The 27,518-nt window shown below is 39.2% G+C and overlaps 1 protein-coding gene across 1 annotated transcript; it reads left to right on the top strand.

The window, feature by feature from the left end:
* Positions 1 to 5,248: 5,248 nt before the first annotated feature.
* LOC129599581 (neurexin-1-like) lies at positions 5,249 to 23,043 on the top strand. The gene is made up of 16 exons (XM_055497865.1): positions 5,249 to 5,444; positions 6,858 to 7,214; positions 7,672 to 8,050; positions 12,804 to 13,126; positions 13,461 to 13,643; positions 14,615 to 14,996; positions 15,911 to 16,074; positions 16,833 to 17,115; positions 18,626 to 18,876; positions 18,989 to 19,097; positions 19,177 to 20,079; positions 20,444 to 20,622; positions 20,696 to 20,867; positions 21,174 to 21,566; positions 21,673 to 21,828; positions 22,244 to 23,043. The coding sequence occupies exons 2-16, from the start codon at positions 6,870 to 6,872 to the stop codon at positions 22,795 to 22,797; spliced, it is 4,776 nt and encodes a 1,591-aa protein (XP_055353840.1). The 5' UTR covers positions 5,249 to 5,444; positions 6,858 to 6,869; the 3' UTR covers positions 22,798 to 23,043.
* The last annotated feature ends 4,475 nt before the right edge of the window (positions 23,044 to 27,518 follow it).

The following is a 27,518-nucleotide window of genomic DNA, read 5'->3' as shown; positions in this document are numbered from 1 at the left end:
GCCGGCAAAAAAATTCCACTTAAATGAGCGAAAAGGCATTTATTAATAAAACGCGTGAAAATCGTGCTAGTTCAGTAAATAATACTTAACCGCATTTAAAATAAAATGAAATTTATTTAGAATACTCAAAACACTAGAAGTAATAAACAGCCATAAAAATGTACGAAAAAAAATTAATTTTTGCTATTTGTTAAATTGTATAAAGATTAATACAGCGTTACTTATTCGGAAATTTTAAATAACAAATTTAAAAAAAACCAATAGAAAAATAATACAAAACTCATAAAATGTGCGAATAAATTTTTTATTTTGGCGAAAATATTTTTGTTATATTTTTTTTGTATGGAATGGTTACGTAATGTACAGCGTTACTTTTTTGGGACTTCAAAAGACAGATTTTAGTTCAGATAGATTTATGCACGACTTAAATTAAATTAATATCAAAAAAAGATGTAAAGTTTTCTTTACCGGGAAAAGTGTCGCCATATGTCCACTAACGCTGAATATATAGAATAAAGATGTCAGAAATGTTTTCTTATAATTGTCCAATGTCGGAGTCGAATCGGTTGTCAATAGGTTTTGTGTGGTTTCTGCTCTCGCTTATCAGATTTACGCTGGATGGGAGTAAATAAAAGGCTGAAATTTTCTCTGCCGGTTGTATATAGACTACTTGTGCAGAGAAGCCAGTAGTGTGTATGCAGTCATCAAGTGTCATTTATTTATTCAATCCCAATGAGGCAGGACCAGCGTGTGCGCTGGGATTTCCATAGGAATGGGAAAAGTAGAACACTAATCACGCCAAGTATTAAAACAAATATTTGCCGCACTGTCGAGTGGTATAAAGAGCTAAATACGCGGCAAACAAACTGTTATCCTAGGCCGTTGTGTCCGCGACAAAAACCGGTTAACAATAGGCCGGGGCCACTTTTTCCCACATTCCACCGGAAGTGGGAGATGATGGGAAAATTTTTCGCCCGTGTATGGCTGATTATATTTACTTATTTATATGCGCTATTTGATCCGTTAAATACTTTTTTTAGAATATTGTGTAATTGTCGGAAATTACGGAATTATTGTTTACCATTGCATAACATTCGTTTCTGTATTCGAACGAAATTGTTTCCGAAGCAAAATTTTTTACACAAAATTTCAAATTCTTAAAAATATTTTTTAAAAAATATTTTCTTGCTTTGATACGGGTAAAATTTTGAACGAATTTGATCCTAATTTTTCAATAATTTTCCCGGCTGCAAAATGGTATTAATCGGAATTTCAATATATTTATATTTATTTATAACGATATTTGAATTTTCGTTGGACGTATGGTAAATAATATTATTTTTAAAATACTGCTGAAAGCAGGGAAGATTGCTGAGGCTGAAGAAAATGAGAAGCCGGGAATTAAGGCCATCACGCGTGGCCGCACAGCCATGCACAACGGCGTGATTTCATTGCTATCATTCTTCATTCAAATTTCTCCATCCGTCAACTCTGTGCTTTGTGTATCGTGCATCTCGTACGCTATGATATATCCTCAAAATAATGTTTATTTCCGAATCATCCACAATTTTCTAAATTTATTTATATAAATTTGCTATTAATACGAAAAAACTAAAGAAATTTGTCAATAAATGACAAAAGTAAGGAAAAACAGAAATTATGCCAAAAATGGATTAGCCATTAAAACAAAAATTACAGCGGTAATTCTTTGCAGTTTGATCTAAATGAATACAAATAAATTAAATAAGGGTTCGGCAATAAGTTTCAAAATTAGTGAAAAACGAAAATTACAAGAATGCAAATAAATTTCGTAAGTATTCGAAAATAAATTACAAAATATCAAAAAAAATGGAAATTAGGCTAAAAACTGATTTGGCAATAAAAAAAATTAAAGCAGTATTCTTTGCCGTTTGGTTTGAAAAATATAAATAAATAAATTAATTGTCTACAATAAATTACAAAATTATTGAAAAATGAGAATAGGCTATTAAGCATTAATCCAACAAAAACCGGCATATATGCAGTAACTGGCGATTTTATTATCTGGAGATTTGTGCCGCGGTCCCTGTGGAAGGCGAAAAAAAGTGTTGTACGTAATGATTAAAGCTGTCCTGACGGCGAATGATTGGCAGGGATGATAAATTAATGGGAAAATAGCCGCAAGATGTGGAGCGTTGTAATTGTTGATGTTGAGGCGACCGGCGCGCCGTGAGTGCTGCTGCCGGCACACTGCGCGGTCCCATCGTCGCCCGTGTGTATATTGGATTTTTTTGCCAATCCAATAACACCATGTTGACATATGTCCTTATTGATTACAGCCAATCCATCCATCCGTACCGCAGCTGCTTTACCACTTTTCTTTATTTTTTTCGACACCACATGTTCCTTTTACACACCATATTGCGCAACAGCTGTTCCAGAATTTTAGAATAAATAGCAGTTTAATTAATCGTTGGTATAATCGTGTAAACCGTAATTACGTAAGAATCTGCTATTTATTTTTATTTAAAATCATTTTTCTTACAAATTTTGTAAAACATTTCCCTAATTTTAAAATAATGTACATAAAAAAATTATTTTGTAGAATTGTGCAAAAACAGGATGCTCTGATTTTTGTTTTTTTAGAGAACAAGGTCAAAACTTTAAAAATTTAAAACATAAATCACGGAAAAAATCAGAAAGTAAATAATAAAACGGATCGAGAAAATTTCGCAAAAAAGGCTGTTCAATCAATGAGCAGCGCATATATCCGTCAGACGATCCCGATGAATTATAAGATGGGTAAACAAAGCCGGTATTTATATATGGAAATTGCGGCGGACTGCGTGATTCCTGCTTGACTGGCTTTATTAGAAATGCTAAGACTCCCGGGCGCCGTGCCTTCCGTGCCGGTTATGATCAATATTACGCTCTTTTCTCTTTATGCACGATAAAACTCTGCTACTTATTCTTCCGAACCGACGGCTAAATTCGTCCAATCGACGTTTAACTGTGCAGTGTTATTAAATTAAAATCCCGCAATTCTTGCGCTGAATAACTGTCCTTTTTAAACTCCACATTTTTTTATTCTGTTATTTGTGTTATAACGTTGCCATTGCAGGCACTGCTGTATATTTTTGATGATTTTATTATAATCGATAACTTGGGAAATGAATCTTATTAGGGAATTAGTGCGGCACTAGTTTCATTTAGGAAATTATTTAAATGCTTCGACAGTAGTTTTATTTAGCAAATTATTTAAATGCTTCGACGCTTAACTGACTAATAACAATGATATTTTTTCATACATGCAATAGTGAAAAGAATTTTTTATCTTGTTATTACTTTATTTTATTTTTATTCCTTATCTCTTTTTTTAATATTACGATCTAGTATATTATTTTATATTATTCTGTTACCTTTTTAAAAAGGTTCTACTTAAGAAAAAAAATTGATTTGGTTGTTGTTGATTTTCTTGTTAGAAAATCCGTTTGCGGAAGGAAATTCTCACAGCTATCAATCTTGGGAAAATCATCTAGAAGCGGCTCATTTGCTGTGCACACATAGATATAACACTCGGATATAGCGGCGTTGTTTTTAAAATAAAAGCTTGACATAGGTCAAGAATCTCTTAATACATAGTATGCAAATGCCGGCGTTCTATGATGGAAAAGCGCGGGAATGCGGTTAGAATCCCTTAAGACACAGGAGCGCCCTGTGTATATGTGCGTTGAGTCGCTGGAATAATCAAGCGCTTCCTGTGCCGGGCCTCTTGGGACACAATGTGAGAAAATACTGATCATCCCCGTCCGACGCTGGTGTACCGGTTATCGCGAAGGGAGACAGTCTGTGGTAATGCAGTGGGGCGTGATGCGCGGAGTATTCGGATGGTTTTTCGGTATGAAATATTATTATTCGCCATGACGGTGGAGTGTTTTATTTTATTCCCCGATGACGCATTGCGGACGGGGTTGTTTATCTTTTTGCGCAACGCACGATTGCCCTAATCGTGAGTTAATAATAAGTATACCGGCTCCTGTCTGTGATTAAAAAACGGGGTATTTATAAGCGCCGGGGTTTTCCGTTTGATCGGTTGGAATCTAAATGAAAATGGAGTTAATTTAAAATACTTTCAGGGATTTTTGCACGTTGTTTACTCTTGAACTTGAAATCTTTGTAATTGATGGATGAATGTTGATGCCGATTGTTTGAGTTTAGAAATCACAAGTAATGTTTTATTTTTTTAAATTTTTTGATCGATTTGCCTGTTTAACGTACTAGTGTTTTGTAGTTAAGCCAGTTTTACAGTTAAGATTTTTTTGGAAAATCAAAATAATTTAAAATACATTTTAGTTTTAATGTTTTCTATACGAATAACTGCCGGTAATTTTAATCGTTTATACTTGTATTCTTTTTCTGTGTTTAAAATTCGGCTTAACAATGCTTTTTTAAATTTATATCAGAAAACTGGTCGTTTTGCATTGAGATTTTATATTACATAATATTGTTTGTTGACATTCTTTATTGCCAGTTTTAAATTGTTGTAATAATGTCAAAATAATTTAAAAGGCGTTCTCTAATTATTAGTTTTTTAATATGAGAGTTAAACGTAATGTCACTCGTTTACGTTTTTTATATGCTTAAAAAATTTTTAAAATTGTTTTAAATTTAAAATAAATCGAAAATGTCCATTTTGTGAACGTTTTATAAGAATAAAATAGTGACCTTTTCTCGTTCCCCTAATCTCGGCCTGATCGGGGTATAAAAATGAGGGTAGTAGTGCCAGCTTAGTCTCCTCCCTCTTATCCGCTCTTCCCGTCCGCACAAAAGGGAAGAATATCAAAAGCGGGGAGAGAGTGCACATCCACAGACAGCCGCCCACGTAATACGGCCACTAATTTGCCTGATGGACGCTGAGCATGCGCACAGCAGCCTAATCATCGGCTGCCTGCTTTCACGCCGCAGCCCACGCGATGACTAAGACATTTGTACTACACACTTACACATATGCACAGCACGTTACAGATCCCTCGGAGTTAATCCAGAGATTTAACCAGTGCGAATATTTAGCCGCTAAAAGCCGGTATGGGTTGTAATCATCAGTGTGCTGATTAGCGGCGTTTAGCTGACCATTTCCGGCAGAGCGCAGGAGGAACCTGGCGGATTAACACCTTGCGAATGTATATTATATTCGTGTAGCCGGCGTTTTACGCTAATTGTGGTCGGCGTTGAGATGTTGCCAAAGGTCACGGTGCAGTGTGTGGCTAGTGATTGTGCGGTCTGCTCTTTCGGCTTAAATCGCAAGATGGGCAGAATATGTTTTCGGGATTCGTTTTATTATCAGGATTAATTTGCAAAATATTGTGGAATATTCCTAATGTTTTATTTGTATACAGAGTAAATCTATGAAATCAGTTTGGCTTTGTCTGCGAGAAATGCTGTTTAATTTGGACGATTAGGAAGCGGTGAGTGTCGCGGTTTTATTATCGGTTTGCAGAATTTATTACCGGTCGTTTTACAGTTTGTTTTCTCCGGAATCGAGCAATAAAAATTGCTGAAAAGGTTAGAAATTTGATTTCACATCGTAGGAAATATTATGTAGGAAATATTATGTTATCGTGTGTTTGCTAAAACAGCCTGTAGTGCCCCCCGTGCCACTTTACTACGATATCTCCTTCATATAGTATTAGAATGCGTGTTGATGGATTTGACTGATCAACTTCAACTGTGCTGTTGTAACGTTTTTTTCGAATTTGCAAAAATTTGCCCTGGCAATAAAAACTTCAACTAACACTGTAAATACTTTTCCGCTAAATTACATTATTTTTTTGAGAAACACATATATAAGAATATGAAAACGTTTATATTAAAAAATTCTTTAAATCGAAAATTCTGTAAAACGGAATTTGTTCGATTTGGCTGTTTCAAACCAAGCATAAAGATATTAGGGACAGAACTGTATATATTGGCCGTATATGTATATCTTCGGTTACCGTTGCATGTAATACGCCGAACGCCGACACAGCCCATTATCGGCTTCCGGCTGCGGCGGTGAACGCTCGTTGATCCAAAGGAAAAACCTGTCAGTGTATTTGTGGAGTGTGTGTGTGAGTGTGGCAAGAGCCAGGTTAAAAGGGGCTAAACATTGCGGTGGGAAAAAATCCGCGGATTTACTCACCAGCGTTTTATGATTGTATCCCATCCTCTCCCGCCAAACACGCAGCACCACTTCCGCTGCACTCTGCGCTTCCGCTGCGGGGCTTTTTTTGCATTCACCGCATTGCGGCTCAAAAGGTGGTTAGTGTTACAAAACCGCGGCAAACAATTCTTTTTTTTCGCCGGTATATATATTGGTATAACCCATAAACCCGGTGAACGACAGTGTCAGCGCATTTTTCCGCTTTTTGAAGAAATTTTACTCGTAGATTTGAGTTTTTTCAGATACTACTTTAGCCGCAAATAATGTGGTACAGACCTTTTTTTTACCGTCGTTGTATCTTCTATTATTTTGTTTAAGTTATCTGGATTTTTTCTGAATGTTGCCATAATTATATTTTTTATTTATTCTCAATTTATAAATAAAATTTTATGTGAAGATTAATTACAGACTTTTTTACAGGCATTTTTGAATAGAAATTACTGAATATTATTAAGCGGAGAATTACTGAACATTATCAAGCCGAAATTATTATGACTTAATATTATTTTTTAAATGTGGATTACAATATTTTTGTTCAAGTTCGACAGTTTTTCGTTTTCTGGAATTATTCAATGCTATCACCATTGATATATTAATTACTGCATGATTATGTTGCCAGAAAATATTCGAAACTTTTTTCAAAAATTAAAAGCATTGATTTTTGTTCGGGTTTTCGTAGATTCCATGCGGCATGGCGATAATCAAGCCGGCTCGGATGCGCGACCGGCGCGAATGGTCGGATATCTCTTTATTACTCTTCTTATTGACATTGGCCTGGCGGTCGGCGTTAGCCGCAGCCACGGTCGGCTACCGGCTGAACGGCATGGAGTCGTCCTTTCTGCACATGACGGAATGGACGCCGTCGCCGGGTAGCTGGAATTTTTCCTTTGAATTCCGGACGAATCATTCGACCGGGCTGCTGCTGTACGCCGATGATGTGCGCAGTCGGGCGTTCGTCCTGCTTCGATTAACCGAGTCGGAAACCACACAGGAACATCTGTTGGAGTGCCGGCTACAAATTCCCACATCTCCCACGGTAAAAAAAACGAAATTACAAAACTAAAAACATTACGGACTAATATAAAATTAAGAAAATTAATCGAACACTGAAAACACTGGCACAACGCTACGAGTAATTAAAAAAATATAATTCATACGCGTTTACCTAAATGCCAGTTTTGTAGATTTAGAAATAATATGCCGGTACAAATTTGAAATTCCACGGCAGTTATTAACTACAGTAGCTTGGTATAAAGCTACTACTTCAATTTAGCACACGCTAAAATAAAATATTAACCAGTTATTTTATTTAATTAAAATTATAAACATTATTTTAGTTTATTTATCTATACAATTTTTTAGCTTTACATTATTAATTGATTTTTAACCATAAGCTAAATTAAAATCAGAGTAAAGAAACAGAATGCTATATAATTTTTGTAAATAGTTTTTTCACTAAAAAATGATGAAAAATATTTATTTTAATATTTCAGTTACCGGTCAGCCGGCATCATGAGCACCATTTGACATTGACGCTACGCCGACCGCCCCACGACCATCAGTGGTCGATTGTCCAGCTATCCAAAACATCCAATGTTTTCTCGGTTACTTTATTCAGCAGCCACGGTCAGCACGTGGAGAAGCGCACGCTGCCCAGCGGCAGTGTGTTCACCCAGCCGCCGGTGGCGGTGTGCATGGGCGGGATGCCGGGCAATCTGTCGCGCCCCCTCACCCATCCGTCGGTTCTCTTCGAGCCGCGCTTCCGGGGATTGCTGCGGCACATCATGTACGAGACAGCCGCGGGCAAAGACCCGCAGGTGGTCAGTCACGGCGGCATGGAGGTCATCCACGAGACCGGTCTCTGCGAGAAAGGTCAGCAATGAACGTCCGCTGTTACTGCACGTACTAAGATAATATTTAGGCGTTATTAGAATATTTGCTTCAATTTTATATCTTTATTTTGCTTTATATATGCATTTATTTATATAAGTACTGTATATACGAGTATATATGTTATGTTATATATATATATGGATATTATATTTCATTTATATATGGTAATTATAATGTTTTATATACATGTATGTACAGTATTTTTTAATTACTGTGATTTTATAAATTAAAATTATTTATTTCAAGATTTTATCGTTCTTTGTTACGTGCCGTATTAGTTTACTAATAACGCAGATTCAAAAATGTCCTGTTAATTTATAATTTAGCTTAAATCACTTTCCGATGTATTTCCGTTTAAAAGTAATAAAATTGTTCCAATTTTTTACAGCATTTATTTTTTAAGTCGACCCTCGACATTACAATTTGTTTATAAAATTGAAATATATGTTTTCCGATGTTTTTTACTCCTTAAAAATTAAGAAATTGCATTGGCCTGTTTAGAACACTGTGTGGTTGGCAATTTTCATTAAAAAAAATTTTAATGTGACTGTCTGCCGGGCGGTGGCCAATAATGGCCCGATATGTCAACACATTATTCCAAACAGAACAAAAATATATTAGTCGGTTGTTTACACGGGACACTATTCAGTCGGGATCACCGTATCCGTGGCTGGACGGTGATGAGGCCAGACGGCCGGGGCGCAATTACACGCAGCGGGGCCAAAGTACACAATTATGCCGGCACTGAATGGGCCGCGGCCGTCCACTCGGCCGGCCGGCCACCCAATTGCCCATTTTAGCCCCCGCTCATTATTAACATACATAGATGTGTATGGGCGCCGGCCCATTCATCCCGGATCGATACGTGTAGGGCAACATGGCCCTAACGATATCCCGATTATTATTCATATGTTGATGTGGCAGGGATTTGCTGATTAGCCAAATCACGGCCTCGGCTGCCCTCTGTATAAGCGGGGATAAGCATCGCGCGCGCGTCCCGACCGATGCCGGTTCCCTTCATTGCACATGAAAAACGTGGTCAAATGGACCCGTCCAGCCATGCATGCTGGGACTGATATGCATATTAGGACCGGCCTGATTTTGCCATAATTTTACTGAATTTTATATAGACATTTTTTGATTTTATTAGCAATTTTTGAAAATTTACTGCGTCTCCATAAAGGAAAATAAAATTAATTTTTATAATTTTGGCAATGCTTCATTAAATTGTCAAGATAACGTGCATAGAATGCGCGTCCCAATTTTTTCATAGTTTTAATGGATTTTGTATAAATTTTTTGCGGTTTTAAAAATAAGTTTTAAAAATTTGTGGCATCTCCATAACTGGAAATGCTGAATTTTAATAATTTTGTTATAATTTTGTAAAGCGCTCGTCGCACAGAAAACATTTCAATTTTTAAATTTTTTTTTATAGAAGTTATTTCGAGGATTATAATAAATTCACTTTTAACTTAAAGCTTGCAAAATGTTTCCAAGTAAAGCTGCATAATATTTAAAAATTGTGCAAATGCTTATATCAGTAAATATTATTTCAAGCTAAAAAAACGTGAAATTCAAAACTCATTGATGGGGAAAAATATTCTGAAAAAATCTTTTTGTAAATGTTTTCTTTTCCGTACAAATTTTGCGTTGAAGATAAATTATATAATTTAAATATATTCTTGAAAATTTCGGGATGACCGAAATGGAGTATATTGCGATGATTGGTGCTTGACAAGTGCATAATCCATGCACATTACACCCTAATGATCAAGGATGCCTCGGAGGAAATTAGCATAATGCGGAAATATATAGGCGAACGGGGATGGCGGGTGCGCGAGCGATATGGTTTCCCTTAATTAGCCACAGGCCACCGATATCCCCATCACTTGGCCAGTTTGCCCTCGCTAATCCACCCGGCAATCACTCGCGATCGGCCACAATCGACGACAATCGCCCATGAACAATTTCCCAAATTAATGTCCCCCGCGCAGTAAATTTACCCGGCTGACCACTGGTCAGTGCAATTGCACGAAAATCTAGGAAAAATCATTTTATTCATTGATATATGATAAAACGTCGTAAAAATTTTGGAAACTTTATTTTAAGTTATTTATGATGTTTCTGAGCTTTGCAAATACTGTAAATTAAAATTACTTCGATAATCGGCCCAAAATCGAAACAAAAATCGGAGAAATTCGTAGGTGTTTAAAAAGAAAAAAATTTCTTTGGTGAAATCGGAAAATAAATATAAAAAAACTGATAAAGTAAAGATCTACGTGGAGGTAATGGAGCGCGGAAATTCTGCAAAATACCTTTAGTTATTTTTAAAATTATTATGATCTTTTCGAGTTTTTGCAGGACAATTTTAATAATATTTCCATGCGCAATGCAAAATATTTCCAAAAAGTAAAATTTAGATATATCTGCAGATCTGCTTGTTACAAATAAAACTAAAATATTGATTTTAGTGTACATAAGTGCATTAATAAATCAAGATACAAAAAACCAAATTACTATAAGAAGTTTTGCAAAAAAACTATTTTGCCGAAGCTGGTAAATGCCGCGTTGCTGTACAATTAAATAATAAAAGCGTCTGTTGTATTGTGTATATTTAATCATGTGAAAAATTCTGCACACTCCGGCATATGTGGCCGGTGCGTTGTAAAATGGTCCTGGCGTGGACGTTTGAGTGGCATAAGTTGTTATTGTTATTGGGGATGTTGTGAATGGGGGGAAAGTGTAGCGGATAAAATAAAGGATGTGCCATCAGACTCAAGTGGCCCTTGCTGCGGCTTAAATAAATAAAATGTATCCACCGCGACGTGGCCATTTATTCCGTAGTCCTGATGTGTAGCGCCACTCACTCCTTTGACACACTTTCCCCTCCATCCAACTCTGACTAAATATCGACCGTTTTCCTTTTTAATTTACTTAATCAACCGCTGACACGAAGCGGACTTTTTCCGGCAAACCATGAAAATTTATTACCAAAATAAATATAAATTGGGGAAGAAAATTACGTATTGATTCAACGTGCTGAAAACGTTGTAATTATTTTATGCCATCTATTAGATGGCATAAAATAATTAAAACGTTTTCAGCGCGTTGCATCTAAATATTTAAAACGTTCTGTTTTAACAAATCTCAAAGTAAAACAGCCTAAAATATTATGTAGGCAATAAAACCCAATAGGCAAAATTTTTGTATTCAAATCGACATAAATTAAAACAAGCGGAGGATTGATTTACCGAGCTGAAACTGATATTTTACTTTTCTGTATACACTGATTTAATTTTGCTTTGTAAAAAAAATAACCGAAACTTAATAATTTTCTACAAAATCAATAATAATACTTTTATTTTTCCATTGCTGCCGTAATTAAATTCATTATTTCTTGCAAGCAAAAATTAAGTTTATACAAGATTGAAGATATTACTTAGAATTTATAAATCAAAATTCTAATAAATTTAAATTAAAATTTGCAGTAATATATTATAGCATTTTCAAAAATATTTGCTTTAGGTTACATAATTTTATACGATTTACAAGCAAATTTCTGGTGAAAAAAAAACAGGAAAATCGTATTTTCCTGTGAGAGAGAAATTAAGGCCAACTGATTGCGTGGACATTGTGCTTAATGAAGCTTGACCACGCCCCCATACAGCCGGCGCCCGGCAAGCGGAACGGGAAGAAATGTGCGCGTGCCGGCATTGTACGAGTATATACGGGAAATAATACACCGACCATACAAAATGGAAAAAGATTGTTTGATAGGATTAGCGGATTGCGTGTAGATATCTACGCCGTACATATATGGCTGATTTATGGGCAAGACGATTTTCCTTTGTGGCCAGACCGATGATTTGTGGCCTGGGTTTTCTTTTGATACGAAAAGATGTCAGCATATTTATTCCCCGATATTTTGCACAAAATTACACACATCCCCATTCATGCTGAACTAATCTGCCGGCATTTTGCAGACAAATATTTATCGGTGCAGGCCTTTCAGTGTCCACAGTGGACAAGGATTATCTTTTTCCTCGTGACGTCTCATCGGGCAATAATCCATGAGAGACGACCTTATTTTTGTTGGAATGTCCACAATGGGCTGAATACTGATGACACTACCCATTAAGCGATAAATTAAAATTAATATTTTTTCAATAATAGTCAGCGCAGAAAAATAGATAACAGCAAAAAATGGTAAATCAAAAGACTATTTTCCATTAAGCGATTAAATGACATTTATTTTCCGCAAATATGGCTAAATATTGTTGAAAGCTTTTGCTGAACGATAAAGAATAATAATAATAATTTCAGAATAGCCGGTGTAGAAAAAAATTGACTGCGGAAAAAATACAGCATGTATGCTGTAAAATAAAATGGCCAGCAAATGATAATACCTTCAGATTTAAAAAAAACCAACGGTCCTAAACTACTCACATGCTGTTTTGTGCGCAAACAAAAATTCTTTAACTTGAATTAAATACCCGAGCCTTATAATTTAAATAAAAAATACAAAAATATATTTTATACACAAAAGTAAATTTTACATCTTTTCAAAAATAGTTTGTACAAAAATGTATTTTATACAAACAAAATCAGAAACATTACTTGTAAAAATTGGTAATAACTTTCTGATTTTAGATATATTTATTTAACCAACGAATGATACTTTTTTAGCTAAATAAAACTAAATACCAAAAATACCAAATATTATTTTTTACAGAAAATCTGGCCGGTGAAAACGACTTTTCGGGGAAGGATTTCCTGTCGTTTTATCTTCAACCTCCATCAACAATATTTATGGACGGTGTATCGGAATTTCTGCATCTTAGTTGTCGCAGCCGGCAAGCGAATGGCGTGATTATCTGCGCCAAAACATCGTCTAACGGATTTTTAGCGTTTTATTTGCAAAATGGCCGACTGATCTTTGCCGGTAGATTTGCCGCGTATACGGTGCGGGAGGAGTTTGAACCGGACATTAAGCGGGATTTCCGGGATTATGCGCAGTATAACATCAGTGTGCATCTGCAAAGTGATCCCCCCGAGGTCAGGATTATCACCGCATTTTTAAACTCTATGAACCATATTTTATTTTCTCCTTCAATTTGATATTAATATGGATTTACGTTAAGCGTAGGTAATCAAATAAAAAAATTTAATTATGGATTTATTTAAATGTGGATTCGCATTAACAATTTTTTTTATCGAGTTTGCAGTAATATCGTCATCGATTGGTTTTGCGTGTGATGTGAACGTCATTGTTCTACGATTTTTAACTTAAACGTTAACAGCTACGTTCTAGCAACAAGTCAAAGATTTGTTTTTTAATTTTGACATTTTTAGCGCACTTACTGACTAAGAAATTACTTTGGTTTTGCAGATAACCGTCTCCATTAATGGAAAAAGTCGTGCTAAACGTTTAATAGCCAGTGGAGAAAAATATGAAGAAATCGGGCAGATTCAAACACTGTTGCTCGGCGGGATTTCCGATGCGGAAGTCGAAGAAGCCAAAGTGGAAAATCTTTTTGACAATACGGATAATTTCCACGGAACGGTGCTGGATGTACGTATTAATCACAGCCATTTCTGAAAACAGTTTCAACTTGCCAGATTAGAAACTCAAGAAAGTCACCGAACATATACGTTGCACTGTAACACAAAATATTGTCATTGCACAAAATATTATCATTTGTACCCAAATCATTTTGGGTACAAATGATTTGCAGCCTAAAATTCGATGATCTCTATATATAGACGTATGTCAGCCCGGTTGCGACTTAAAATAATTATCTGCACACACTTTTCTGATATACAAAAAATTTATTCTAGCCATCAGTGGTATAATACTGTCAGAAGTGTTAAATTTTTGCAAACTTTATCTGGCGACAAAGGATGACGGAGATACTTGAAGCCTTTGCACTACGATTTCTCCTGTATATAAAGCCCCTTTCTACCTACCCGGTTTCGGGTCTGTTCAGTAACATAAGAATCCTGCTTTTGAAAAAGTGAACTAACTGTTTTGCGGAGTATTTTTTTTATTTTTTTGTATTACTTAAAATTACTGATATTATTCCATCCAATACGCGCTCTAGGTCCCAGTACATTTTGGACGTATCAAAATTCACATAGTATGTGTATCTGCCCACGAATTTCTTAATTCTTTATTACAAAAAAACAGTATACAAAAATATCATATACGGCATTCTTAATTTTACATATACAAAATACATGAAAATATTATATTAAAAAACTTACAAAATAACATATATAACAAATGTTATAATAATATTACACTCAATTTATATCATAAAATAAGATTATTTTCATTATTTGTATTTATTACTATGTAACAGTACGCACATGTATAGTACCAAAAAACCGAACATTGCTAAAGAGTTTTGCAATTTTTGAATACATGATTCAATTCATCTATGCCTATGTAGATTGAACTTTATGTAAATAAAATCCCTCATTTTGAAGGGTCATGCATTAATATCGCGTAACGACGGTATTAACGTTTTCCATAAATTTTAGCTGTTTTTGCAACACGGGAACATCCGGCATGACCTTTTCACCCGCTCCATCAAACGCTACCCGCACACCAACCAGTCCGCGGCGCCGGTGACCTTTACCTGCCAGCGCAACAGTAAGCGTTTCTTGGGACCGGTGAATTTCTGCGGTGCGGAGCAGTATCTACTAATCGGCACCGGAAATAAGCCGTTCAAATCATTGTCGGTGAAGTTCAAGACGACGGAAGCCAGCGGCTTGCTGCTGTTGCACCGCGAGAACAACGCCTCCCTAACGGCGGTGGACATGTACGACGGGCAGCTGGGTCTGCTCATCCAGCGGGCGGCGGCCGGTGGGCAGCTGGAGGAGGCCAGCCGCATCCCGGTTTCCACACTCAAAGCCAACGATGGTTTGTAAAAAAAATTTTGAATAAGAATAATTTTGAATAAAAAATAATTTTGATATCTACAGAGTACAACAAATAATAATTTACAATAACTGTAAAATAAATGGAATAACTGATGACAAAAGATATTACGAAAACAGCGATCCAAATCAAGACATTTAATTTGTTCAAAGAGTTTAATGTGGTTGAATAACAAAACCAGTAAAAGTAATATATTAATCATAGCCGGCCTCGCAGGTGGGAATCGGGAAAATAATATAAAAAAATAGGAAGGTAGAGTAGACTACTAGACATTCGCAAAAAACACGCCCGCAGCATAATACTATGAAGCTAACGGGAAAAATGTAGCAATGGCAGCAAAAAATTAATTTTTGCTACTGGCACTGTTTGATTTTTATTTGGCTGACAATCCAGAAGCAAAGCGGAGGCATAGCTGTCGCATACCATTGCACTACGACATTTCTTATACTGTGTTGTGTGCTGGTTTCGCAGCACTAACCGTGCATTTAGTTCGTGCTGACGTAATTAAATTAGACTGATTAACTAAAATGAAACAACTTTAAACTGCATTAAAACATTAACTAAATTATCGCCTAATATTATTTTTGTGGCGTTGCACCTTGTTATATACATACGTACGGCTCCGCCAAAATATCCGGTTGTCGTACAAGTGCACTTGCGTACGGATATCTGGGTGTAACAGTGACAGCAGCAAAAAAAAACAGTGCCAGGGTTAGGCGTCTTTTTTGTTCTAAGCTGATATCTGTACAGAATACAAGCGAATGCTCTAATATAACTATTATTTAAAATCTTTTTGAAATCTTCATTTTATTTAGACTTTAGTCTGGTAATTATAAATACTGTATGTACTCTGTAGTTATTTAATTTTTGTCAGCCAGCTGGCATTTTATCTGCAGGTGCCTGGCATGAGCTGAATCTGACACTGGACGAGCGCAGCGGGATCGGGCAAATCCAGCTGGATGATGCCGCCACGGAGTTCATCATTGGCGGGAGTAATGAGCCCGGGGTGAATTTATACAGCAAACTGACCACGACCCCCAAAAGCATAATGTCGCATAATGTAAGACCGGACGCGAATATCTCTTCACAGCGATGACAAGAAATAATTTCAAAATTTCGATAAACGTAGGGCATCGATTTATTTTACCTGTTGAAACATTATTCCATTTTTTGCGATTCCCGAATAATTAAAGCCGACAGTATTTACTGTTCGCCGTTAATCATGCTAGAATATATACAAGTTGAAACTGATTCACTACAGTCAGTCACACATACAATGCATACAACATACAAGTATATTCATTTATCACCGGATTTCTATTTTTATTATTTCATTCGTTTATTATTTAATTTAATATTTAACTCGTTCATTGTTTAACTTGAATTTACGTTTCGTTTTTAAATACAGTTTATTGTTTTTATATTTAACACATTGCTTTATCCAGATTATTAGGTCAGGTTTATCAACGCAATCTAAATTTTTTAAATTTTTATTCTCTGTTCACAACTGCTAATTCTGTATCCAGTTTATGCGTGGCGCCTAATTAAAAAAAAATCAAAACCGTATTGGAAGATTTTTTGTCAAGCTTTCATAAATTAATTTGTCATGTCGTCCCTTAGCTTGTGAACGCCACTGTTCTACGATTCCTCGTTCTATTTAAAACAATATCAAACTTTCGAATTTCTACCGTAGGTTTCTACTAACAATTTTATCTCGCAATTTTTTGTTATTGTGTCTTGCTAATAACAGGATCTTTCCACTAAATAGTGAAGTTATCGCAATATATTTATTAAGACTGTAAAATGTCATGTTTGTAGTTATACATCGGTGGAGCGCCGCCGCGCCGTGAGAACTTGGCTGACCTTTGGTCGGTGCAGTCCGGTGCGACATTCCGGGGATTAATTAAAAAAATATCCCTGAACAAGAAGCCGGTGGATATCGGCGAACAACTGGACAAATGGTCCTGCCCGCATCGTCCCTTCGCCGCCGCTCACTGCCCGTCCAACCCGTGTGCCAACGGCGGAAAATGCCGGGAGGGATGGCAGCGGTACACGTGTGATTGCCAGCATACCGCTTTTACCGGCCCCAATTGCCAACAAGGTATCAATAATAAATATCCAAGACAAAATAGTAATAAATATCCAAAACAAAGTAACAAAACAAATAAATAAAATCAAATTGTTTATTTTAATATTTTAATTTAAATTACTGTAGGTGTCTTGCTACAATATTCGGCACAGATCTTATGTATGACAAACATTTTCCAGTCATGTATAGGTAAATAATTTCCTGATTATTGTTTTTACAAAGCGGCTAAACTGTCTAATTTATTTTTAAAATAACTCAGGTAAATAAAAATTAATAAAACTAATGATCTATTTATTTTGTTAATAGATTCAAAATATTTTTGGGCATCATATAATTTTTGCAAATTTGTACAGGTGTCCCGCTTAATTATATTAAATAAGAAACATGCGAAATGATATCGACATTCGACAAGCATAATTTGACTTGTAGCCAAATGATATCAGTTCGACCTAACACACGACACGGGTAAAATCAGACAGCACCGTAGTGCAGTGTACGGCGCGCAATCGCGCAACATGGGTAAAAGCGTTGCAGTTTTCAATACAGTACAATATTACATCGCCTAGAATTCTTCAAACTTGTAATTTTCGTATTTGTGTTTAAATGATTTTTTAAAAAAACTATTTAACATGTTTTTATCTGAAAAACATAGGGTTTATTAGTTATTACTGAAGTTATACAAATAAAATATAAATTATTTCGAATCGATTATTTAATAAGAATAACATTTATTTTTATTAATAAGAGTAAAACTTAATCTTAATAATATTTTTTATTATTCATATCAATATCATTTAATGATAGTGATGTAAATAATAAATAACTGTGCCATTCGGTTGTGGTTTGCCGTACGAGTATTAATAGAAGAGCGGCAAATATTCCACACAAACGACGACCAATTAATTTGATTTTATTATATGGCACATTGACCCGTTAATTATATATTTGAAGCGTTTCTGCGGCGTGATAAAAACACGAAATTTTCTACGGAGGTAAACATTCCAAAATAGGCGAGCGTTGGCTCAGATATTGACCGCCACCCACGGCGTGTGCCGTGTATTCAGCATATAGAATTTTCACCCAATTATTAGCGCTCGCACAAAAGGCAGCTGGACACTATCGGTCTGTTGTCCCGCCGCCGGTTATTTCCGGTCGAAACAGCCGGCCGCACGTGTGCCGGTCTGGTCAGATTGTGCATTCAATCCATTAAAACACCGTGGGCCGTGTCAATAGAACGCGCAAATTGTTCCGCTCGGCTATTTTCATTCAGCATTTCATGGATATACGGTATTCGCGCATATTTATGTATTATTAAATTAATTATTCGTGCTCATTTTTATGCGGGGCGCTCGTGCGCAAGAATACTACAGTAAATCAAACCATCATTAATTTTCATAATACGCAGACAATTAGAAATCATTTACCTAATATTCAACATTTAATTTATTTGCACTTTTAATTATTATTCAAAAGTTTTCGTATAAGCAGTGTGAAACGACCTTACCGGACGTTTGAATTTTAGCTGCATCGGAAATGCGCTTTGACGACAGCAACCCGTACGTAAAATACGAAATGCCAGCTGAAGAGGCGAAACCCCGCCAAGTGACCAGCCTGTCCTTTCGCTTCCGGTCGCTGTCTATCAGTGCTTTTATCCTGAAACTGTGGTGTCTGAATAAAGCTGCCGGCGACGTAACGGATGATGCCTTAGTCGTTGCGCTGGTCAGCGGCAAGATAAAGGTCACACTCAGCGCGGAAGCGATAATTAACGACAAGGTAAAAAACATCATAATAATTAAATAATACAATTAAAAAGAAATAATACAATTAAAGAAATTATTTTAGTATTAAAACTTATTATTCATTTTGACTGACTTGCTGTTTTCAGTTGGAATGGACAGTCGGTGAAACGCTCAACGATGACAAATGGCATTTCGTCAAATTTCACCGCCACGGAAAATATGTGAAAATCGTTTTGGATAATTACGAACTCGCCGGTAAATTAAACTGAAAAAAATCGTTGATTATTTGGGAAAATCGTTTGAAAACGTTAGTAAAATAATTTCACCGGTGTAGAAACATCAGCCACCCTGGACGGCATCTCCCTGCGTTACTGCCGGCTGGACCTAGGCAAGCAGCCTGGCACCCGCTCCAAGAAGTTCATCCGCGCCTCCCGACTGCCGCTCACCTCCTCCCACCGCCCTGCACCTCCGACCTCCACTCGTCCCCTCCCGCCCTTCCGGGGCCAGCTCCAGAACCTCCACCTGGACACCACCGACGTCCTTACCCGCCTGCAGACCAAGCCCTCGGACCCCGGACCCTCCAGCTTCTCCTTCCAGAGCCCCGAGGCCTTCGTGACCCTCGAGCCCCTCCAGGCCGACCCCCAGCTGTCCCTCCGCTTCGCCTTCCGCACCGTCCAGACCACCGGGCTCATCCTCTTCAACGGGAAGTACGCCCAGGACTTCATCGCCGTCGAGCTGGTCCACGCGACGCTCCACCTGGTCTTCGACATGGGCAACGGCGCCCAGAGCCTGTCGTCCAGCAGCCGGCGGCCGTTAAATGACAACCAATGGCACAGTGTGGAGATCGGACGTCCTGAGCGGACGGACCATGTCCTGGTGGTGGACGGGGAGAAGTGGGTGTTGGTCGACGTCAAGGAGAAGTCCCGGCTGAACCTCCAGGGGAGTCTGTACGTCGGCGGACTTCCCGGACGGATGTTCGCCAGTCTCCCGCGGTCGGTTCGGGCGCAGACCGGGTTCTCGGGGTGTCTGGCGGGGTTGACGATCAACGGGGTGGTGGTGGATTTGGTAGGCGGGGTCAAGGTAAAGAGCGATATGGTCGTGGCGGGTTGTCAGGGGCCCCGCGGGGAGTGCGGGAAGGGCGCGGTGTGCCAGCACGGCGGACGGTGTGTGCAGCAGTGGATGGGGTTCGGGTGTGACTGTGATATGACGTCTTTCACCGGGAATACTTGCTCAAACTGTACGTTAATTCACTGTTCTACGTTAACTTACTTACCGTTAACTTACTTGCTGTACGTTTTCTTACTGTACTGTTCTCTTTTATTTTAGTACAACAAAACGAAAGCTCCCCGGTTTATAAATAAATAAAGCGATTAGATTTTTACCAGTGTAAGCTAATTTACCATATGACGCCTTTTGATATAAAAACTATCTATTGCGTATTATTATTAAATTACGTGTCATTATTAAATTAAACTAATAAATTTCGTAATAAATTACTGATTTTTAAACTACTTTATCCTCAACCAAATAAATTTTCATGTAAATTTACTTTTGGATTTCGGAGAATTCGAAAGTATTGTAGTAACCGGTGACCTTTACAGTTAGCACTGCCTATCGGTTCGGCCCGCTGCCGGGTTTGGTGATTTATCATTTCGATGCGGCACAACGTCCGGATTCGCGATCCGATCGCATTGCGTTCGGGTTGGTGACTTCGGAAGACGAAGCGCTCATCTGCCGCATCGGCAGCTTCACATCCGAAGATGTGATTGAGTTCCAAATTGTATGCCGCTTGCTTTATCCGACTGGCTTTGCCTCTTTTCAAAATTAATTTTGGACTTTTCTTTATTTTACAGGTTGCCGGTCACCTGTTTGTGGTTTACAATATGGGCAATTATGCGCATTTAATCAGCGATTTTCAACACCGGCTGAACGACGGTCGGTATCACATCGTGCGCTTCGAACGGGATGGCGCCAATGCCACGCTGCAGATTGACGGGCACGAACCGGTTACAAAAGTACCATCAGGTGAGATTAAAATGTTATTTGGATTTATTAATTATTTTTTCAGTACATGCTCGTATACGTATCTCATTCACATATAATTCTCATTACCTCTAATTGCAATTTATTAAATATGGTATTAATATTAAAAATTAATCAACAAGGAACCTTCCTGAATATTTATTTGAAATTTTGATCACGGTACTTCAGACTGTTTTATTTTGCTTGGAAAATACGAATAAATATTTCGTAGCCGTAAAGTGACGATATATGTACATTTCGCTTCTGGTAAGTGACGATATCTAAATAAGCAATTGTGAGTTTTTGCAGGCAAACAACACGACATCTTCAACGGCATCTCCACGGTGGAAATTGGAGGCAAACTCAACGCACGTCACGACGACATCGAGCGGGCATTCCAGGGCGTCATTGCCGGTCTGGTCATCAACGGCATTCGCATCCTGGATCTGGCGGCGGATACCGACGGGAACGTGCTGCTGGAAGGTCATCCCGAGCTAGTCAGCGACATGGAGAAGGAACTGCAGGCGACGAATACCTCTTTTCCCGAGAAAGAGCAGCCAGCGGAATGGATGGACCAGATGCAGCACACCGATGTCACCCACCACGGACCGGACACCAAAGCGTCCGATGATCTGTTTGTCGCCACGCCGGTGCCGTGTAAAGTGGAGGATACAGGGTGTGCACTGACAAACAGTCAGAAAAGTATGTACGATGTAAAGGCAACTTAATGTGACCTTTTGCACGTATTAAAATATCGTAAACTGTCCGCGCCGATTATATGTGTATGACCTTTCGTTTTGTCCTTCAGATGACGATCTGATTTTTGCTTCCTTCACGATTGTGAAGACGACGACAGTATTCCCGAAAACGACGACAACGGCGTCGACGTTGTCGACCATGTCGACCACTGCCAAACGGGTGATCTCCTCACCGCGCTCAGTAATCTGTGATGACGAAGAAGACTGTAAGTGCGCGCACTGATGCTGAGTTACAAAATAATCTAAGCTCATCGACAACAAATCAAAATTCCCAACAAATAAAACTTTGATAAACGTAAATTATGCAGAATCGAATTAAATATTGAAGAATCCGAATAAACCTAGTTTTGAAAGACATATTTAACCTGGCCTAATGCTGATATGCTATCACAATCTCCGATCTCGTACAATCCTCAAAATAAACAAAATAAAACATATGAAGATACTCGTAAAATTATTATACGAAACACTGTAGATAAATTTATTCGCTTAGCGCATCAGGACATGCGTTACAGAAATTGGAAATCATAAAACTAAAATGCATTAGTAAAATATTTACACAATAAATGATAAAATAAAAAAGTTTAGTTACATTATTGGCCATTTGACCTTTCCAAATAGGTGATACAGAGGCGTCCGGCGACGCCAGCCCCCTGGCGGCACGCTCCGCTCTCTCCCGCTCCACCCGCCCGCCGATCATCATCAACGTGACCTTTACCACCCCGCCGCCCTTCACCACCCCCGCCTCCCTTTTCCGCACCGCCGAGTCTATCCAGACGCCCTTCCCCAAGCCCACCTTCACCGTTACCCCGCCCCCCGGGAAACTAGGCACCTATCCCACGTTCCCGCCGGCCCCGGTCCTCTCCACCACCGGCGCCCCGCCGGGCAATCCGCTGGACATCTTCCGGGAGAACGCGGCGTTGATTGCCGGGATCGCGGTGGGCGTGGTCATCCTGGTGGCGTTGATTGTGTTCCTGGCGGTGCGCTATCGCAAGAACGGCCGGCCGGCGACTACGGCCGCGGCGGCGGACGGCGCCAAGACCTACCAGACTTTCAGTAAGCGAGAGCCCAGTCCGGCCGGGACGATGCAGCGTAACGGGCATGCGCGCGGGCCGGTGCAGGCCGGCGGGAATGGCACGATGGGGCGGAACAAGGATAAAGAGTATTATGTCTGAGTGCGGGTGTTCTGTTGCCGATTGCTGGTTGGACGCAGATCGCACGATGCATTTACTTTGTGCACATCCATGACAGCAACATGCAACGGTCGACAAATTTTTCTGATCATATGAGTACATTATGTTACCAAAACTTTTATGCGCTTGGCTGCTGCTAGAAAAATATATATAAAAGACAACAAAGTTTTTGACGTGCAAAGAGGTCTGATTTTGTTTTTCATGACCAACAAATTGTTTTTGATAAAGTTGGCGAAAATCCCAGTCACAAGCAGTTAATGATACGGTAGCAGTCTACCAATGCTTGATGCACACCAGAGGTTGCCCATTTCTGCTTTTTCCATATCCCATCCATACCCCATTTTCTTAAAATTTTTCCCACCCATTTCCGATCCATAATTTTTGGATCAGACCCATTTTCTTCCATCCCCATTTCAGCGCTCCATTTTTTAAAAATAAAATTACAACGTACAACCGAAAACTTGCTTGACGCCGGCTTACGGAATACGTCTTCGTTGGCAATCAGCTATTCATGGAAAGCGAGAATTCAGCGCTGTTTTTGCCAAAATTTTCTCGATCCTAACGTGTAAAATAATACAACTTTCGTAAATCTTCGCGCAAAGCGCGAAGGTGTCGAGAGTTTTTGTGAATTTTGCCAACCAAAATAGTTGTAGAAATGTATTACTTCGTCATTTTTATCCTACTTTCTAAATTTCCCATTCCCGCCCATTTCTCCGTTTTTCCCATCCATCTCCATCCATAAATACAGTTTCCCCATCCATACCATTTTAGTATAGAAAAATGGTAAATGGGGAAAAAATGGGATCCATTCCCGTAATAAAATGGAGATGGGCAACCTCTGATGCACACCAAAAACACTAACATGTAAGTACACAATGCTCGAATTACTTTTGTAGGGGCATAAAAACACCCATTCCCGTAAACTCATATAAATGCATATACAGTGGACAGTATAAAGATGGTTACACCGAGGCATTACGTAACACTAATAACATTACAACATTATTATTACGTAACACTAATAGCATTACGTAGCTTTCGTAATGCCTCGGTTACACCGAAGGCCGATAGCGCTATGCGTATGATTGGATGTGCGTAAACATCATTTTGAAGTCCAGTGTGTATCTCAAAATTACACAACTGAATGCATGGAAGGTAAAAAAAACTTCAAAAACGGACACAAAACTAAACAAATTCTTAATTAGAATAAGTTAAATTTCAGGAATTAATGAATTGTGGCCAGGCAAACTGTACAGAGCCAAAAATTAATGAGAAATCTTACAGTAAGCGAGATGTATAATTAACCATTTACAGTCATCAGTCATCCAAACCAGTGGGCCACTCGGACTCCGGGTCTTCCTCCAACAAGCCATTTCTTGGTTCATTCTTGTCCGTCATGGCGGTCATGCGGCACAGCGGCAGTCAAATCCTTTGCCGTTGCAATCATAATTGTCAACCCGGTCCCCATCACAAACCGCCGGAACCATGTGCTGCAGTGGCAAACAGACGGTCTTCTGCGCGTGAATCCTTCAAGTCACTTCCGTCTGCAGTTCCTTCGACACCGGCACCTCCATCACATTCCACTGGTTAGTCTCGGCATTACACGCTTCAAAGGACGACAGAGTCAGCTTCCATTGACTCTCGAAGCAATCTTGGGTCATTCCACCGTACACCCATATATGACCGTCCTTAATAAAGACCCAGTGATGGTAACGCGCCACGTTCAGATCCGCGATGCGCTCCGGTTGGGACTGGGCGTGGCTGAGATACTCGTACACATGGTAACAGGCGGTTGTCGCGTTACCATCACTCTTGCTATCAGAGAAAGGATCCGTAAAGATGCAGCCGCCCGTGAAGTAAAGATATCCTTGGAACACAATCAGTCCGCAGCGATAATGAAATTTTGTTGGATTCGTCCAGCTGGTGTGCTTCGCCCATGTGTTACTGTGGATATCGTAGGAATTCCACCCAGCTCTCCGGATGACTCTTGGGCTTCTCATCCACGGAACCAATTGACAGGAACCAGATCCGACCGTTCGCGTACGCCTCCATTGCGAAACTTTGGAAAAGCAGTACAATAAGCCATAAGGTATGATTACGTACATTGTAATTTGTATGGCAAACACCAACGAAATTAGGATCTCTTAATTCACTAAGAATACGACGCCAAAGTTCGGTACAATGTAAGCAAGATACAATTCGCTTTAAAAGCAGTTATTATTTACAAGCTGCAGCAGGAGCACGTTTATTTATCAGGCAGCTGCTATTTTAGATGTTATTTACTTATTATTTGTTAGATTCAGTACTTTCACTGCTACAACCAGACACCACTGCAATTCGTTTAAAGATGGTGCGCAATACCAGTTTCCTTACCCTCGAAAAGAATTCTCAAAACACGCTTTTCTTATACAGGAAATCTGTTCTTTACAATATTATAAAAGCTGTTTAGTATACTACTGAAAAAATGTATTGTTCAGTATTACGCTTTAATATTACGAGTACATTCTGTATTCTTTACAAAGTAGTAATATTACATTGCTGTTAACAATAGGCTGCCCGTAATCGTACTGACGCTTCACGCTGTTGCAGGTGCTTTGAAAACTAAATTTAGTAGTGTGCGTTGCTTGTGTCTATTTGAAAAGTACGTTACCGGTTACACAGACTTAAAAAAGACTTTTTTGATAAGATGCGTATGACCTTCCTGATCACACATAACCAACTTGTTTAAGCTCGCATACTGGTGATCTTCCTAATTTCTAGCTCATTAAATCCTGTTGTCACGCGTTTCTAAATTTACCACGCGCAGCGTATGTACGCGTTAAACAGATAGACCACGCTAAATCGAAGTACAAAAGTAATTCTAATGGTAAGTTGTTATTCGTCGCTCGTTACCTAGAGTGCACATGCGACAGACAGAAACTCACCGATTATATCGCTGCGGTGGTTTCTCCCCAGACTGGTAATCCGGAATGTGCCCGACCTGCTGCAATCGTCCCTAGGCCAAACCGAAGCAGTACCACACTTTGCCATTACCAATCTTTGCTTTGAAGCACGAAAGAACTGGTTTCAAACGGCCACCGCACACAGGTATCCGCTAAACGGCGGGTTCACGATGAGATCGCGCACAATCCCCGTAATGCCGTCCATCGCGATTACTTCCATCTTACCGAACTTAACGACAGGATCGACAATCAGTTCCCGCCCGACGGCCACCGCAACAGCGTCGGCTAAGATCGTGGAACAACATTTAGCCAGTGTCGCCTGGACTGGTGAATCCAATTGGTCAGTTCGTTGCGGGTGAAGTCGAAACGGATGAGCTGGTGCGGATGTCCGTCGCGAATGTGGCAGAAGATGGCCTCGTTCGGCATGACGCGATTCAGCAACGCTCCCTTAACCAGTAGACCACGGTTTCGCTCGTCACGATATTCGGGTTAGCGCTGCATGCACTGGACCTTTAGGCTGTAGCGGTGGTGAACTGGTGATTAGTGAGTCGATGTTCAAGTGATCCCACGCGATGCATCCACCCAGCAGACGATGCAGACTTTCGCTGGCATCGTGCATGTGCCAGCGCAATATATCTGCATTCATGGAGAGGCACTAATAAACAACATTTTTATTACTCTACGCATTGCTCCGATTGGACTTTTGGAAGTTACGAATAAATACTTTACTCACTGTAAGCGCGGCAAAAATTGGAAATATTATTCTAATATAATAATAATATAATAATACGGAATAATAATAAGAATATATAGTAAGAACATATAATAGGAATATATAATAAGAACGTATAGTAAAAGTATATAATAAAAATATACAACAAGAAAAAAATAAAAGACGAAATGGCAATCAGTTCTGGGAAACACACCAACCTCATGAACAGTGGCCTCGGACGTCGAAGCGTACTCCTCATCGTTCAACACGTACTGGACCTCTTCCACACTGCACTGAAGCAATACCGCGGAACTTTTAAGCGGCGTGCGCTGAATCTCCGCAATGACCAGTCTTTTCAAATCCACGAGTCTGTCCCGATGAGCCACTCGCAACAGACGCAGCACATTCTTCGGTCACTGCATTATCTTGCGCAGGATTTTTTCGGCCGTTTCCACGACATTCTCAATCTGCAGGTATTTAGCGGCCATCCACACTCTTACGGCGTCTTTGCGCTCAACGGTTATCGGGAGTCTCCACTGCTCAAGTATCCTACCTGTTTCACCAGCGTTTCCAGATTGATGTTGTCCGGTTGATGCAACTCGATAATGGGCGAGTTGCTTTCCTGAAAATTCCCGCCCATTGCGGCAAAGTACGGCGATCCCTGGATGAGGGCGTCTCGATTCACGGACAGTATAGCAAGGCCGATTCGCAGCTGAATGATCATTGGGTCCTGCTGCTGCTGATCATGATGCGTTGTTTTCAATTTCTTCGCACAATTTGCATCCATAGTGGCAGAATGGAAAAAAAACGGTATATACCAAAGTCAAGGTTGTGGAAATGAAAACCGGTAGCAAATTGCTGCAGTAATATATACGTAGTCTGAAGGCTGGCAACAAAATCTGACGCACATAGAAATGGATGCGTTGAACCGGCAAGTGATAACTTATCACTGATAGGTCTGTCCATTGGCCGTTCCTGGTCGAGTGAAGAAAGTGCAGGCAGCAGCAGCAAACGCTGAGTAAGTTACTGAGTCATTGCATGGACAATGC

This window comes from Paramacrobiotus metropolitanus, unplaced genomic scaffold (assembly GCF_019649055.1).
Source record: "Paramacrobiotus metropolitanus isolate TYO unplaced genomic scaffold, Prichtersi_v1.0 Parri_scaffold0000149, whole genome shotgun sequence".
Taxonomy (NCBI): domain Eukaryota; kingdom Metazoa; phylum Tardigrada; class Eutardigrada; order Parachela; family Macrobiotidae; genus Paramacrobiotus; species Paramacrobiotus metropolitanus.
This window is presented reverse-complemented; position numbering and strand designations above follow the sequence as displayed.

Coding starts and splice junctions, on each gene's coding strand:
- LOC129599581 (XM_055497865.1), top strand. CDS start 6,870: ATGGCGATAATCAAGCCGGCTCGGATGCGCGACCGGCGCGAATGGTCG. Junction 13,127..13,460: donor TGCAAAGTGATCCCCCCGAG/GTCAGGATTATC, acceptor TTGGTTTTGCAG/ATAACCGTCTCCATTAATGG. Junction 14,997..15,910: donor CACACTCAAAGCCAACGATG/GTTTGTAAAAAA, acceptor TTTTATCTGCAG/GTGCCTGGCATGAGCTGAAT.